General features: G+C 36.6%; 1 protein-coding gene across 3 annotated transcripts in view; it reads left to right on the top strand.

Annotated features, from left to right (window-relative positions):
- The window catches only part of ST8SIA6 (ST8 alpha-N-acetyl-neuraminide alpha-2,8-sialyltransferase 6), a 114,882-nt gene that overhangs the window by 39,420 nt on the left and 57,922 nt on the right, over positions 1 to 17,540 (top strand). For 2 of the 3 annotated variants that reach the window (XM_074192935.1, XM_074192936.1), the window contains exon 3: positions 1,252 to 1,344. The exons of the other annotated variant lie outside the window; for it this stretch is intronic. In XM_074192935.1, the coding sequence (XP_074049036.1) occupies positions 1,252 to 1,344 (93 nt within the window). The remainder of the gene's footprint in view (positions 1 to 1,251; positions 1,345 to 17,540) is intronic. 3 annotated transcript variants of the gene reach the window in all.

Genomic DNA, 17,540 nt, shown 5'->3' with positions numbered 1-17,540 from the left:
TAAAACTGTTTGTTCCCTTTGCCCCAGCAATTCCAATTCTAGGTCTATATCCAGAAGAAATCATAAAAAGTAGGAATAATCCCACATGTTCCAAAAATATTCATAGCAGCCCTTTTTGTAGTGGCAAAGAACTGGCAATTGAGGGGATGCCCATCAGTTGGGGAATGGCTAAACAAGTTATGGTACATGAATATATGGAATAGTATTGTCTATAAGAAATCATGAATGGTCAGACTCTAGAAAAGCATGGAATGACTTATGGGATCTGATGCTGAGTGAAGGGAGCAGAACCAAGAGAACAATGTACACAACAATATACAGAGAGCCAAGATGACCCTAGGAGACCAGCTATGGACAATGCTGTCCCCATCCAGAGAAAGAAAAATGTAATAGAACAAAACAAAAATTCTACAGACTCTGAATGAACACAACATTGACTTTTTAAAAATTTCTCTTATGTTTTTCTTTCCTATTTCATGGTTTTCATTCTTTTCTGTTAATCCTAATTCCTCATACAGAAAATGACTAATCTGTAAACATGTTAAACACAAGTGTGTATATACAGTATTCACCAAGACTGTTTGTCTCTGAGGGAGGAGGGGGGAAGGGACAATGGAAGGAAATTATGTAACTTTAAAACATTCTTTTGCACGTAGATGAATGTTGAAAAACTTTCATGACATATAATTGGAAAAATAAAATAAAATGATCAATTGTAAAAAATATAGTAAAATAAAAATTTGGTGGTTAAAAAAAGATGGACTTTTCTTTCATGAAGAAGTTGAGGCTCATTAACCACTGTACAATTTCCCAAAAGCAATCTGATTTGCTCTGCTCCCATTTTCTTCTGGGCCCAGCTCATTGTTCATGTACAAAGGAGTGATATTATATATTATGTGTTAAATTACTTTTTTTGCTTGCTTATAAAAATATTTGCTACTTACCAAATATGTAAATATATTTTAGCAAATTCAATATTTCAAAGCCTCTTTCTTTTATAAATTGCTTTTCTAATTTACATGTCTGTATAATTTAGTTTGTAATTTGAACTGCATTTATCTAGAAGTCAGAGTGCCACAGGTGCCACTAGCCTTTTTTTAAAGGAGAACCCAGTGATTTGAAGTGAAAAGAGGCTTCATTTGGTCATGTTTTCATTAACAAAGAACATAACATTAAGAAAAAGTTTTCTAATTTTTAATTCTGTTGTTTTCTACCCCCCTTTCCTTCCCACTTATTCCTTTTATGAAACAGCACAAATCTGGATTCAAAAAAGCTACTCCACCTGCCACCAGAATGCAAAAACCTACAAGACACACTTTGGTCTTTATTTACGAAAAAGAAAAGGTAAGCTTCCATTTTCCATAGTTCATTATCATGTATTGAAATTATATAGGCTTAAAATGTGCGGGTAAGTAAAAACATATGAAATATATATATATGTATATATATGTATACATATATATATATATCTCCACACATAACATTTCTGTATTGTTCATATATGGGTTAAAGTCTACCTCCTTCCTTTTATTTTGGGCCTCCTTGGTTTCTATGCATGAGTGATATTAGTGAATCAAGGTATGTACACCTTTTAATATTCTGTATTATCCCAAACTTTTCTAGAATAATTCACAACTCCACTAACAATGAATGAGCGTACCTTTAAATATAAATGATTTATTTCTTATTTTGTATATTGACTTTCTAAGGACTCACAGTTAACTTTTAAAATCATTTAGATTTTTACCAGGAATTCACATCAAAATCACTAGCCTTTAAAATTCCTTATTAAAACATTTCTCTAGAACATGACTGTTCCCAGGGATGTGAGGATGCTGGAGCAGAGTCAGGAAGGCAAGAGTCCCTGTCCCAAGCCAGATGGTGTTTGGTTAGCCCTGGGCCCTGGGCCGGGCAGCTTGACCTCTCTCTGCCATCCATTTCCTTCAGCTTTAGCATAGGGTTGAGAGCAGCTGGATGGAAGCCCTGGTGCAGGGGGCTGGGCTCGAAGCCCTGTCACCCCGGGCAAGTTCCTTCACCTGGTTTGCCTCAGTTTCTTCATCTGAAAATGAGCTTGAGAAGAAAATAGTGAGGCCTTCCTGTATCTCTGCTAGGAGAATCCCAGGGGACTGCAGAGACCTCTGGTCACCAGTAAGGTTGTATGAAAGTATAGCATGCATGTACATGGGTACCCTGGGTATATGGGTACATGGGTATCTATGCCCACTGTGTTGTGCGCTGTGGTCATTGGGCTCCCCCACTCTCCTTCACAACTCCCTTCTCTCATGACCCCAGGATGACCTCCCCAGTGTCCAGGGTCAGAACAGTTCACTTTTGTGCAGATCAGAGAGCTTTGAGTCAGACTTGGAGATAGGAGAAGGAAAGAACATCACCCCTTGACGCCTTCCCAGAGGCTCCTTCCCAGCCAGTTGGTTGCTGCTCTCTCCACTCCCTTCTCAGGTGGTTTTTCTATTGCATGATGCTTGATGAGGAAGCACTTCCGACCTGTCTCCAGGGGCACCTTCATTCCCGGTTTTCAGCCAGCTTGTATGATTAGCCTTTTCCAGCTGTCCTCTGAGCCCAGGTCCACTTGCTGATTGCTGGAAAAGTGATTCAGCACGCAAGGGACCGATTTTTCAGTTTCATTTTCTGTTGTCAGAAATTATGTTGCAACCAAGAGACTTCTGAATGCAGCAGCTCCAGCCTGTCACATATTTGTGAGGAATCTTTATTTTCTTAAAAATAATAATTTATTCATTTTTGTCAAACTCATAAGTTTCAATGTTTTTTTTCTTTCTTGTATCAGCATGTCTCTTTCTTTAAGGTAAGATGATTATTTTCTACATTTACAAAACTAAAATAATTTTCTCTTTATCCCCCCCAAATTGTGACATGCTTGATGAATGGGTATACTAGGGCTCTTGTCCTCCAGTAGTCTTTCACCAGGAAAACTGAAGTGAAAAACAGTTGATATGAAGAAGAAAAGGTTGTAGCAAAGGAGCTTCTATTTGAGACCCGGTGGGGCCTCCCATTCTCATTTTATGGGTGTAGAATATGTGTGATTGGGACATATAAGATGCAAATGGACCCCATGTTGTATGGCACAGTAGACTCTAGCACAGCCTGGTGCCCAGAGAGACCCCTCCCTCCCAGGCTGCCAGACCAAGTCCCCTAGTACTCAGTGAGGGGTCATGGTCAGGGTCCAGGCCATTATGGTCAGGAAGCCTTCTACAAAGGCTTCTGAATTCCCCAAAGGTAAGCTACACTGCTCATCAATGCTGGCTTAGCTGCCTCTCTCCAAACTCTGTCTTATCCCCAAAAGCTGTGCAATTAGTTGGCCAGAGCTAGCAGGAAACAGAAATCAGGGAAGGGCCAGATTAGAACAGTCTAAGGATACGTAGGAATAAATGAATTAGGTTAGCACTATCTCACTGGGGAGTTCATCTGAGGTTGTCTCTAGAGTTCCAGGCCCTGTGAATCAGGTCAGAGTGGGGACTAACTTTCCCACTCTGAGATCTAGGGTGCAAGGAAGATCCCTTGTCCACCATTCCAGAGTCCACACTTACCCTTTTGGGTGCCTCTCTCAAACTGCTCTTCCAAAGTTCAGATGAGGAAACTGAGGAAAACAAGGTAAATGTCTGAGCCAAATGTTTGAACTTAGGAAGACACGTCTTTCCGATGCCAAACCCATCCCTCTATCCACTACTCCCCCAAACCCAGTAATCTATATTCTCTGTTTGGGTATTTCTCAAGTACTGAAGGCACTATTCATCCTACCTCTGACATCCAGAATAGTGGTGACATTATTTTTAATTGTTTAAAAATAATTTTAGTTTAATATAATTTTAATGGTAATAATTTGTTTAATACTAAAGCATTTTCATGTTTCATTCAGTGCTGGAATTATAGAATTAGCATTAGCAGAAAAGCATGTCCTGGTTCCATGATTTATTAACTGTGTGGTTGCTAACAATTGACCTAGCTTCTGTGAGCATCAGTTTCCTCCTATGTAAAAATGAAGTCAATAATATTTTATATTATCTAATTCACAGGGTTATTGTATTTCATCAAACTCATTATTATAAACTTTATGAACCTGTTATGATTGTTCTACTATTAAATATTACATCTATTCTTGGATGTCTGTAGTTTTTCGGTATTTTTCCTAACTCACCTTTCCTCTTCTCAGTATTATTCCTGCACAGCTTGGTGGTACACTCATCTAGCTGTGTGACCCTGAGCAAGTCACTTAACCCTGTCTGCCTCAGTTTCTTCATTTGTAAAATAATCTAGAGAAGAAAACAGCAAACCACTCCACTGTCTTTATCAAGAAAATCCCAAGTGGGATCACAAAGAGTCAGATATGACTGACTGAAAAATGACTGAACACCAACAGTGTCATTCTTAACCAACCTTTTCTACTTATTAAGTGAAAAGTAATATAAAGTAATTTTCTCTGTTATTTTTATTCTTTTCCAACTTTCAAAGCTGTAATTCTTTTCTCCCTTCTATTAATGTTACATTGAATACTTGAGCTGGCCACTTTGACTCTCATTGTTCCAGACAAATGAATTAACTTCTCTCCAGGCAGATGGCACAGAAGGACTGACCTTCTAGTAATAAGTTCTTTTTTCTTCCATTTGGCAGCTTTTCTCTCATCTCTCTCTCTTTTTCTACCTTGGCCTATTGTCTCTTTTCTCTTTTTTCAATTTACACAGAAGAATTTGGGTCTCAGGAAGATGTACTTTTTGTATCTCCTTCACTCCCACTGTTTGCATGTTTAATAAGATTGACCCTCTTGCCCATGCCAGTGACTGAAGCTCTTTCGGTGCCCCTCATTGCTATGGTAACCTATGATGGTGGAAGGGAAGGAGCACAACAACTTCTCCAGTCGCAGCATATCTTGTAGCGGTTAAGATACGAAGATTAGAAACTGTCTTCCTTTTTAAAGTCAATACCACATGTCCACACCTGCACAACCCAAAGACTTGATAAGCCAGGCCAATTCAGCAAATATTGATCATGCACCTCCTGTGTAAATGATAAACTTCAGATGTAGTTGGGAGAAAGCATATTCCTTTTTTTCCATCTGTGGTCACTATTTATGGAAGTGCACAAATTTATGGGATGAGATTGTACTTCTAAGTAGTTTAGGACATGAATCTGGCAAACATGTGCCAATTTTGTAGCAAGCTTCTGTAAATTGTTCTATTGAGTATAATGATCCAAACAGAAAATCTTCCTTGTCTTTTCCTGTTAGGGATAGATCCAGGTGGTAACCTTCCATCTATTTTGCATATGACCTATATGTTCCTATTTGTGTTTGAGGATCTCTGATCTAGAGCTAGAAGAGATTTTAGGAATCTTAGTCTAGTCCCTTCATCTTACCTGAAGGTGACTTGACCAAGGTCAAACAGGATATTAAATATCAGAGACAGGATTTGAACCCAGGTCTTCTTACTCCACAGTCATTGCTTTTTCTGTAGTACCATTCTCTCTCATTAGAATGTTTCTTGAAAGCAGGAACTGTGCTTCCCCCTTTTCCTTTGTATCTCCAATGTTTAGGACAGTCTCTGTTACCTATGAGTGCCTAATAAAAGATGATGTCTTCTTAAGGATGCCACTGTAAAGATTCTGGTTCTTCTCATCAGTGATGTTTAGTCTCTCTTCCACCTCCTGAAACAAGACCCAGCCTGGCACATAACTCCTTCCCTGATCCCTCCAGGCTGAAGATTCTGGTTTTCACTTTCATACTTTTTTTGCATATTGTGCTTCCCCATCAGGTTGTGAACTTTCCTGTTCATCTTCTTTTTTTAAATTAATTTTTATTAAATATATTATTTGAGTTTTACAATTCCCCCCCCAATCTTACTTCCCTCCCCCCATGATGCTCCCACAGAAAGCAATCTGTCAGTCTTTACTTTGTTTCCATGTTGTACCTTGATCCAAATTGGGTGTAATGAGAGAGAAATCATATCCTTAGAGAAGAGACAAGAATTCTAAGAGGTAACAAGATCAGACAATAAGATATCTGTTTTTTTCTAAATTAAAGGGAATAGTCCTTGTACTTTGTTCAAACTCTACAGCTCCTTATCTGGATACAGATGGCACTCTCCTTTGCAGACAGCCTAAAATTGTTCCCGATTGGTGCACTGATGAAATGAGTGAGTCCTTCAAAGTTGATCATCGCTCCCATGTTGCTGTTAGGGTATATAGTGTTTTTCTGGTTCTGCTCATCTCACTCAGCATCAGTTCATGCAAATCCCTCCAGGCTTCCCTGAAATCCAGTCCCTCCTGGTTTCTAATAGAACAACAGTGTTCCATGACATACATATATACTACAGTTTGCTAAGCCATTCCCTAATTGAAGGACATTTACTTGATTTGCAATTCTTTGCCACCACAAACAGGGCTGCTAAATATTCTTGTACAAGTAATGTTTTTACCCTTCTTCATCTCTTCAGGATATAGACCCAGTAGTGGTATTACTGGGTCAAAGGGTATGCACATTTTTGTTGCCCTTTGGGCATAGTTCCAAATAGCTCTCCAGAAGGGTTGGATGAGTTCACAGCTCCACCAACAGTGTAATAGTATCCCAGATTTCCCACAGCCCTTCCAACAATGATCATTATCCTTTCTGGTCATATTGGCCAATCTGAGAGGTGTAAGGTGGTACCTCAGAGAAGCTTTAATTTGCATTTCTCTAATAATTAATGATTTAGAACATTTTTTCATATGGCTATGAATTGCTTTGATCTCCTCATCTGTAAATTGTGTTTGCATATCCTTTGACCATTTGTCAAGTGGGGAATGGCTTTTTATTTTAAAAATAATGACTCAGTTCTCTGTATATTTTAGAAATGAGTCCTTTGTCAGAATCATTAGTTGTAAAGATTGTTTACCAATTTACTACATTTCTTTTGATCTTGGTTACAGTGGTTTTATCTGTGCAAAAGCTTTTTAATTTAATGTAATCTAAATCATCTAATTGGTTTTTGGTGATGTTTTCCAACTCTTCCTTAGTCATAAACTGCTCCCCTTTCCATAGATCTGACAGGTAAACTAGTCCTTGATCTTCCAATTTGCTTATAGTATTGTTTTTTTATGTCTAAGTCCTGTAACCATTTGGATCTTATCTTGGTAAAGGGTGTTAGGTGTTGGTCTAATCTAAGTTTCTTCCATACTAACTTCCAATTATCCCAGCAGTTTTTATGAAAGAGGGAGTTTTTATCCCAATGGCTGGACTCCTTGGGTTTATCCAACAGCAGATTACTATAATCATCTCCTGCTTTTACACCTAGTCTATTCCACTGGTCCACCACTCTATTTCTTAGCCAATACCAAACAGTTTTGATGACTGATGCTTTATAATATAATTTTAGATCACGTAGGGCTAAGCCACCTTCTTTTGCACTTTTTTTCATTAAGCTCCTTGGCAATTCTTGACTTTTTATTTCTCCGTATGAATTTACTTAACAATTTCAAGCTCATTAAAGTAATTTTTTTTGGAATTTTTATTGGTATGACACTAAACAGATAGTTTAGTTTTGGTAGAATTGTCATTTTTATTATATTAGCTCTACCTATCCATGAGCAGTTGATATTTGCCCAGTTATTTAAATCTGATTTAATTTGTGTGAGAAGTGTTTTATAATTGTTTTCAAAAAGATTCTGAGTCTGTCTTGGCAAATAGACTCCCAAGTATTTTATATTGTCTGAGGTTACTTTGAATGGGATTTCTCTTTCTAGCTCTTCCTGCTGTATTTTTCTAGACATATATAGAAAAAGTTGAGGATTTATGAGAGTTTATTTTATATCCTGAAACTTTGCTAAAATTGCTAATTGTTTCCAGTAGTTTTTTTGGATGATTTCTTGGGATTCTCTAGGTAGACCATCATGTCATCTGCAAAGAGTGAGAGTTTTGTCTCTTCCTTCCCAATTCTAATTGCTTCAATTTCTTTTTCTTCTCTAATTGCTGATGCTAACATTTCTAATACAATATTGAATAGTAGTGGTGATAATGGGCACCCTTGTTTCACCCCTGATCTTATTGGGAATGCCTCTAGCCTCTCCCCATTGAATATAATGCTTGTTGATGGTTTCAAATAGATACTGCTAATTATTTTAAGGAACAGTCCATTTATTCCTATGCTCCCTAGTGTTTTTAATAGGAATGGATTCTGTATTTTGTCAAAAGCTTTTTCAGCATCTATTGATATGATCATATGATTTCTGATAGATTTGTTGTTGATATAATTGAGTATACATACTGACAGTTTTCCTAATATTGAACCAACCCTGCATTCCTGGAATAAATCCTACTTGATCATAATGTATTATCCTGGTGATAACTTGTTGTAATCGTTTTGCTAAGATTTTATTTAAGATTTTTGCATCTATATTCATCAGGGAAATAGGTTCTATAATTTTCTTTCTCTGTTTTAACTCTTCCTGGTTTAGGTAACAGCACCATATTGGTTTCATAGAAAGAGTTAGGCAGAGTTCCATCTTTCCCTATTTTTCCAGAGAGTTTATATAGAATTGTAACCAATTGTTCCTTAAATGTTTGGTAGAATTCACTTGTGAATCCATCAGGCCCTGGAGATTTTTTTTTAGGGAGTTCAATGATGGCTTGTTGAATTTCTTTTTCCGAGATAGGGATGTTTAGGCATTTAATCTCGTCTTCATTTAACCTAGGCAACTTATAATTTTGTAAATATTCATCCATTTCACTTAGATTATCAAATTTATTGGCATAGAGTTGGGCAAAATAATTTCGAATTATTACTTTAATTTCCTCCTCATTGGTGGTGAGTTCACCTTTTTCATTTATGATACTAGCAATTTGGTTTTCTTCTTTCTTTTTTTAAATCAAATTGACCAGAGGTTTATCAATTTTATTGGTTTTTTCATAATACCAACTTTTGGTTTTATTTATTAATTCAATAGTTTTTTTGCTTTCAATTTTATTAATTTCTCCTTTAGTTTTTAGAATTTCTAATTTGGTATTTAACTGGGGATTTTTGATTTGTTCTTTCTCTAATTTTTTTAGTTGTGTGTTTAGTTCATTGATTTCCTTTCTCTAATTTATTCATGTAAGCATTTAGAGCTATAATATATCCCCTGAGAGTTGCTTTGAATGAATTCCTTGGGTTTTGGTATGTTGTTTCATTATTATCATTATCTAGGATAAAATGGTTAGTTCTTTCTATAATTTGTTTTTTGGTCCAGTCATTTTTTAAAATGAGATTATTCAGTTTCCAATTTGTTCTGGGTCTATATCTCCTTGGCCCAGTATTGCATATGACTTTTATTGCATTGTCATCTGAGAAAGATGTATTCACTATTTCTGCCTTTCTGCAGTTGATCATTAGGTTTTTATGTCCTAGTACATGGTCAATTTTGTATAAGTTCCATGTACTGCAGAGAAAAAGGTATATTCCTTTCTATCCCCATTCAGTTTCCTCCATAAGTCTACCATATATAATTTTTCTAACAATCTTAACTTCTTTCTTGTTTATTTTATGATTGGATTTGTCTAGATCTGAGAGCGGGAGATTGAGGTCTCCCACTAGTAGAGTTTTGCTTTCTTTGTCTTCCTGTAGTTCTTTCAGATTCTCCTCTAAGAATTTGGGTACTGTCCCACTGGGTGCATATATATTCAGTATTGAAATGACTGTATTCTCTATGGTACCTTTTAGGAGGATAAAGTTTCCTTGTCTCTTTTAACGCTATCTATTTTTCTTTTTAGGTTTTTGCAAGGCAAACAGGGTTAAGTGGCTTGGCCAAGGCCACACAGCTAGGTAATTATTAAGTGTCTTCAGACCGGATTTGAACCCAGGTACTCCTGACTCCAGGGCCGGTGCTTTATGCACTATGCCACCTAGCCGCGCCCTATGCTATCTATTTTTGCTGCTGCTTTGTTTAAGATAAGGATTGCTACCCCTGCTTTTTTTTAACTTCAGCTGAAGCAAAAGATATTTTGCCCCAACCTTTTACCATTACTCTATATGTATCTCTCTGCTTCAAATGAGTTTCTTTTAAGCAGCATATTGTAGGATTCTGATTTTTAATCGACTCTGCTATTTGCTTACGTTTTAAGGGAGAGTTCATCCCATTCACATTCAAAGTTATGATTACTAATTCTTTATTGCCCTCCGTGCTATCTTCCCTTTGTTTTTATTTTTCCCCCTTTCCCCCCTTTATCCATATTCCCCAGTATTTTGTTTCTGAATACCACCCCCTTCAGTGTGTTTACCCTCCTATATCACCCCCTCCCCTTTCTTTCCCCTTTTCCTTTTCCCCTTTTCCCTTCCCTTCCTTTTGTTATTTCCACTTTTTCCCCCACTCCCCTTCCCTTTCTCCCCCCCTTTCCCCTTTTAATACTTGAAAGGTTAGATGTTTTATAAGTTAACTGAGTATGTATAGGTTGACTTTAAGCCAAGTCTGATGAGAAGAAGATTCAGGTGTTTCTCATTTGCTCCCTTCTTCCCCTCTATTACCATAGGTTTTTTGTACCTCTTAGTGTAATGAAATTTGCCCCATTCATTCCCCTCCCTCCTCCCATCTCTTTCTTGTCCTCCTTTTTAAGGAGGTAGTGTTTTTTTAGATCATTCTAAGTCAGAAAATTCTGAGTGTCTGTCCCTTCTAGTTCAGTATATTCTATCGAATAGAGTCAAAATTCCTGAGAGTTATTAGAGTCTTTCTCCCAAGTGGGGTTAAAGCCAGTTACATCTCTTTAGATAGCAGTCTCATGGATACTTCATGAATGTCCATCATTTCTGCCTAGGTATATTCTCTCTGTTAGAGTTACAATTCTCAAGATTTATGAGAATCCTTTTTCCCCATGCTGGGATATAGCCAGTTTCAACTTACTGGATTGCATTTTTTTCCTTTTACCACCCACCCTTTTTTTTTAACCTTTTCATGTGTCTCTTGAACCTCCTGTTTGATGTCCAAATTTTCTGTTTAGCTCTGGTCTTCATCAGAAATTTTTGGAATTCTTCCATTTCATTAAATGTCCATCTTTTTCCCTGGAAGAGAAGACTCACCTTTGCGGGAAAGTAAATTCTTGGCTGCATTCCAAGCTCCTTTGCTCTTCGAAATATCTTGTTCCAGGCCCTTTGATCCCTTAATGTTGATGCAGTCAGGTCCTGTGTGATCGTTACTGTGGCTCCTTGATATTTAAATTGTTTCTTTCTGGCTGCTTGCAGGATTTTCTCTTTTATCTGATAGTTCTGGAGTTTGGCCACAACATTCCTTGGTGTTTTCATTTTAGGATCTTTTTCTGGTGGGGATCGATGTACTCTTTCAGTAACTACTTTGCCCTCTGATTCCGTGATATCAGGGCAGTTTTCCATCACTAGATCCTGTAATATTAAGTCCAGGCTTTTTTTCTCTTCAATGTTCTCAGGAAGTCCTATAATTTTCATGTTGCCACTTCTCAATCTATTCTCGAGGTCAGTGGTTTTGTTGATGAGATATTTTACATTTTCTTTTATTTTTTCTATTTTTTGGTTTTGTTTAATGGACTCTTGCTATCTCATGGAGTCATTAGTTTCTGTAGACTCCATTCTTTTTTTGGGGGGAGGAGTTTTCTTCATTAACCTTTTGCAACTCCTTTTCCAATTGGTCAATTCTACTTTTGAAAGAGCTTTCTGGGGCGGCTAGGTGGCGTAGCGGATAAAGCACCAGCCCTGGAGTCAGGAGTACCTGAGTTCAAATCCGGCCTCAGACACTGAATAATTACCTAGCTGTGTGGCCTTGGGCAAGTCACTTAACCCCATTTGCCTTGCAACCCCCCAAAAAAAAATAAAAAAAGAAGGAATGGTAGAATTAAACTGAATTGCATCAGAAAAGAAGCAGCATGCCTGCTTGAATACAGTATAGACTGAAGAAAGTCTTTAAATGTTCTTCACAATTTATCAGAACCCAGAAGAATGCAACTTAGCCTGAAATTCTATTTGAAAGAGGAAGCATAATTTATAGGGGTTGAAACTTCCACAAAAAAAAAGTAAAGTTAGAAAGCTTGTCTACCACTTGACAGCCTACAGACAAAGTGAGCATTCCTCAATTGTCATTGTCAACAAGGAAGACTTTTTTTGGTCCTGTGTAGTACTGCTCTGGTACACATTAATAGCTAGCTCAGGTTTGTCTCCTGGAGTACCTCTTTAGACCCTAGTGGAGCACATGTGCCTTTTTCCCCTTTAATCTCTTCTTCAATAAGAGCTGCCAGCTGCCTTCTGGGTCCAACTTTTAAGGATAAAGTGTTTCTCAATGAAACTACTATAATCCTAAGACTAGTTACCAGTTTTCATGATTTTTTCATAGCAACTTTAGTATGACTTCATTTGAAAAATTCCCCCAATTTGGTTCATTACGCAGCTTTCCATTTCACTCACTATAACTGATAATTAAGTCAGAAAAATTGAAGTTAAAAAGTTAGCTCTTGGAGAGGCTAGGTGGTGCAGTAGATAGAGCACCGGCCCTGGAGTCAGGAGTATACCTGAGTTCAAATCCGGTCTCAGACACTTAATAATTACCTAGCTGTGTGACTTTGGGAAAGCCAGTTAACCACATTGCCTAGCAAAAACCTAAAACAAAAAGTTAGCTCTTTTTGTGGCAACCACATAATACTCTCATGACCATGGTAAAGTTCTCCAGGCAGCCTGACTAGTCTGGTTTATGCTCTGAAAAACTCAGGATGAATCAGAGAAGCTATTGTAGGATCATGATGCAAATTACTTTTTTTCCCCTTTATTTTATATGCAGTAAAAACAACCCAAACTCTGCTGAGCAATAATTTAAATATCTTGATCTATGCTAGGTCTGAACTAGAAGAAATGTTGGGCCATCATTTTACAGATCAAAGAACTGAATTTCTTTTTGGTGAATAATATAAGTATATTCTCCTAGCTGGTCATGGGACTAGAGCTTTCATTAACTCCAGAAGTTATAATGGAAGTGATGAAAAAATCTAATGTCTTTATCGGCAACTGTAGTTTTTTTTGTTTGTTTTTTGTTTTGTTTTTTTAGCTAAGAAGATATGAAGACTCATGGGTACCTTTGTTTTTAAAATGGCCATCCTAGAAAATGAAGGATTTGATTTGTTAAGGTCTGCTCTCCAAGGAGAAGGATATGAACTAGTCTGGAAACTGTCCATAGGTGGGATCAGTTCTTGAAAGACAAAAACAGTAATTACTTTTTAGTAACTGGTTATCCATAGACTTAAGAAAACTTCCAAGTCTTATTATACTATATGAATAAATGAGAAAACATTTTTAAGCCCCTACTATATAGCCTCTAAAACCTTTTCCTAATCTCACCTCCTCCTCCCTTTCTAGTCTTCATTCATCTTATTCCTTTATAAAGTATTCTTTGATCCAGAGACATGAGTCGATTGGCTAGTCCACAAGCACCTGCCTGCCCTCCATGTCTGGAATGCTCTCCCTCCTCTGTTTTGACCTCACTGACTTTAATGCCTAGCTAAAATCTCACTTTCTGTAAGAAGCCTTCCCCACCCTTTTTTAATTCTGGTATCTTCATTGTATAAATTGTTTCCTCTATGTCCTGTCCATAGCTTGACTAATTGATAGGCTAGGCACTGGAGAATCAAACAGAAAAATGAGACATACCCTGCTTTCAAGGATTTTACATTGCAATAGTAGCTGATAACATGGATAAGGAAGTGGTGGTCAAGGTAGACTTAGGAGTCTTTAGGATGGTGGGTGGAATCTTATAGCAATTGACCCTTTCTAGTAATAATGCCAGGCTACTTATAATCCCTTTTTGTCTCAGTTTCCTCATCTGTAAAATGGGAATAAGAACAGTACCTCCCTCCCAAAATTATGGTAAGAATGAAACAAGATAATATTTGTAAAGTGCTTTGAAAATTGTAAAACACTACAGAAATGCTGTTATATTGATTTGATTGCTATTCCCCAAACAAGAGTAGGAGAATATAAGGTGGGGGGCAGGAATAGATAGAAAGAGTGGGGCAGAGCAGATGTCTGGTGTAGATGGCTAAAAAGTATATTAAGTATAGGAAGCATGGTCAGGGCACATTTCCAATTCCTTACCTTTTAGGTCAATGGGGCTTATCCCTCCACCCTAGAGGGATCAGCTGGGCAGATGGCAGCATGTCAGGGATGAGATTATTAGCAGTCTTCTATATCATCACGACTGCTGAAGACGAAAATGGAGCATCACTTAACCAGAACTGTCTCATGGTGGAAATGGAATAAAGTGATGCCTGATATCTTATTTCCTAGAATTATACCATTTGATCTAAGGCTTCATCATGTGATAATACTTTGTTATCTTTCCGTTGAATCATTATTTGTAGTTGTTCCTTAACAGTTGACAACACTAAGAAAAAGAAAAACCCCGTCATTAATATAAGAATCTATTCTTTTGGATTCATGATCTCACCAATATGGACTGTGCCTGCACTGATAGCAATGAGAATGTCTATATAATTCTCCTCTTGTGGGCTTCTCATCCATGTAATTTTTTATCTGCTCCATAGAAGAGCTATCCAATGTAGTAGAAACCTTTCTTAGGTACTTTTTCTGTCTCAAGGGGTATTAGTGTAGCTCCAGGACCATCGAGCTTTCATTTTTAAATAGTTATATTTTTATTCTGAAGTTAACAACTCCTAATTAAAATTAGGATTGTCATCTGAAGATGAACAAAATAAGACTGTACATAGAATCATAGATGTCTACTACATGCAACTTACTTTTCATTTACATATGTAATAAATTTAACACATAATTTACTTTTTTATAGTTATTGTTATTCAGTCATTTTTTTAGTCATGTCTAACTCTTCTTGACTCTTTTTTTTTTTGGCAAAGATACTAGAGTGATTTGCCATTTCTTTCTCCAGCTCATTTTTACAGATGAGGAATGTGAGACAAATGGAATTAAGGGACTTGCCCAGGGTAAGTATCTGAGGCCAGATTTGAAGTTAGCAAGAGGAGCCTTCCTGACTCTGAGCCTGGCAGTCTAACCATTGTGCCACTTAGCTACTCCTTTTATAATTATATTTTATTTTAACTTTCTTTTTAAAAAACATTGCATTCCAAATTCTCTCCCTCCCTCTAATCACTACCCACCTATTGAGAAAGCAAGCAATGTGATCTATCATATACAATATGTAACTTTTAAAGCTGTCTTGCTTATATTTCCTTCTAACTTTCCCTCTCTTCTATGCTTATAAAATATTTTCTACACTCTTTTCTTTCTTTTATTTTTCTTTTTATAATACTCTTGCTCAGAATACTTTTGATCACTGAAAACACTGGACAATTTTCCAAATTGAACACAATTTTATCTCTTCCTCCTGATCACCTCTTAGCCCAGCCCAGGGTCTCTCTGTGCAGTGCCTGTCCACGGTCTCTATCTTTATTGAGACCTATCTATCATTTCCACTTTTGCATATATGTATACATAGGCAAGTTCACAGATATGTAGAATAGAGATAGATGATGGATATTAAAGATAGAGAAAAAAGAGTTTGATGATAGAATGATAGACATCAGAGATAAACAGAAAAAGAGAAACAGAGATGAGAGATGACAAAGATAGGATAGATAGACAGACTGATTCAGAAGGATGTTTGGTGCTATGTTTTCAAGTTAAATCTGAATATCATTATCTTTCATTCACTTTCTTCTTGCAGTGTGGATAGTTAAATTGATCTCTTTTGAATTATGGATTTTACTGAAGGGACTTTTAAATATTCTAAGATGATGCAATTAGTGCTATGTAATTTAATAATATATAGAATATTTGAAGAACTACCATAATAGGAAATATTTCCTATGAAGGATGTCCCCATGAGCTTGGCAAATATCTTGGATAAAATGTTTCACTGTTTTATACATCACTTAACCTTGAGAAAAAATTTTAGATCATTGAACAAAATCAAATCCACAGTTGCATGTCACAGAATCTTACATTATGAATACACCATGCTTCAGAAGGGTTTTGTTAAAAAGCATTTTATTCTCTGGAGCCATTTTCAAAATAAAATATTAAATACAATAGTTTAAGAATAACTGTAACAGAATTTTATATCATCCACAATTCTCAGTTAGTTGTGTGATCTCTATTAAAAATCATTAGCCAAAGTCTACTTGTTCTCTTCTTATATTTTCATGATTAGATAGTCTTAATATAGTTCATTCCCATAAAGATTTTATAGAAATGAGAAAGCAGGTTTATGGCTCATTAATTGTTAATGTCTACACAGTTTCCTTTTTTTAATCTTGGTAAAAAGGATATTCTCTTAGAATTATCTTGAAAATTGATTACTGAAGGCCAGTGACCACAATGGTACAGTTTCTGCCTCATCAATTTATTCTACATGAATTTGGTTCTGGTGCTCTTTCCAAATTCATCTTCTTAAGACTAATCTCATATCTTCAATACTAATGTGTAAAAGTTCAAATGTGATAATTTCACTATCATATCAGTCTAGAAATTCCAGCAGATCTGTTCTGTTTTATATCTGTTTGTGGTCCTTCCATTTCATTCTGACCTATAATATGTTGCCTTATAAATTTTGCGTAGGGTACTGATGATATCAGTACGAGGAGCCAAATAGTTGATGACATAACTTCAGTGTCCTCGTGAAGTTTTTCAGTGTAAAAAACAATTTTGTGTTCTTTGTATAACACAATTTCTCATCTCTCATTTAGCATTGAATTCTTGCACTTTAAACTCCAGAGCTTTTTTCTTGCTTATCCTTGTGAATTTTTGGTATTATTTCTATTTCTTTCTCTAACACCACTTCATTATTTTGGCTCTTTCCAAATTCTAGACTTTTTCACATAGTTTGTCTTTTTTTATTATTTTGCATTGTATTTTAGCCTCCATTTGTTTTGAAACTCAACAGCTACCCTTCATCCATAGTTTCCCAAGCCTAGGTAATGGGCAAGAAGTATTCTATTAACATCATGTACCTATTCAATATGGTACCCACTAAATCAGTAATCTAGGTGGTACAGTGGGTAGAGCATTGATCCAAGAGTTAAAAAGACCTGAGTTCAAATCCAGCCTCAGATATTTACTGTGTGTTGACCCTGGGCAGATCATTTAACCCAGTTTGCCTTTGTTAAATGAACTAGAAAAGGAAATGACAGACACTCCAGTATCTTTTCCAGGAAAATTCCAAATGTGGTCCTAAAAAGTTACTAAAACAACTGATCAAGATTCAAACCCCATCAAATCTTTCCTGGCCAGAACATGCAAATACTCTTGGGGCGATTTTTGGCATAACTGAATATCATACAGAGTTCTCTGCAGGTTCATTTTATTCTTAAATTTTCTTCCCCTGGTTTTATAAGAGAGCCCTTTTCATGGTCTTCCATCTTCCTCCTCAGAAACATTTTGTTAATTAGAAAGCTCTCCAGATCAGTTCTGCCTTTGTATCTATATCTCTAAACAAGTCAAGGTTAGAGCTATAGCAATTAGACCCATTGCTGTCTTGAGTTTTTATTCCTTTAGCTTTATAAATTGATATCTGCTTTGACCTCT

The sequence above is a fragment of the Macrotis lagotis genome, chromosome 7, assembly GCF_037893015.1.
Source record: "Macrotis lagotis isolate mMagLag1 chromosome 7, bilby.v1.9.chrom.fasta, whole genome shotgun sequence".
Classification (NCBI taxonomy): domain Eukaryota; kingdom Metazoa; phylum Chordata; class Mammalia; order Peramelemorphia; family Peramelidae; genus Macrotis; species Macrotis lagotis.
This window is presented reverse-complemented; position numbering and strand designations above follow the sequence as displayed.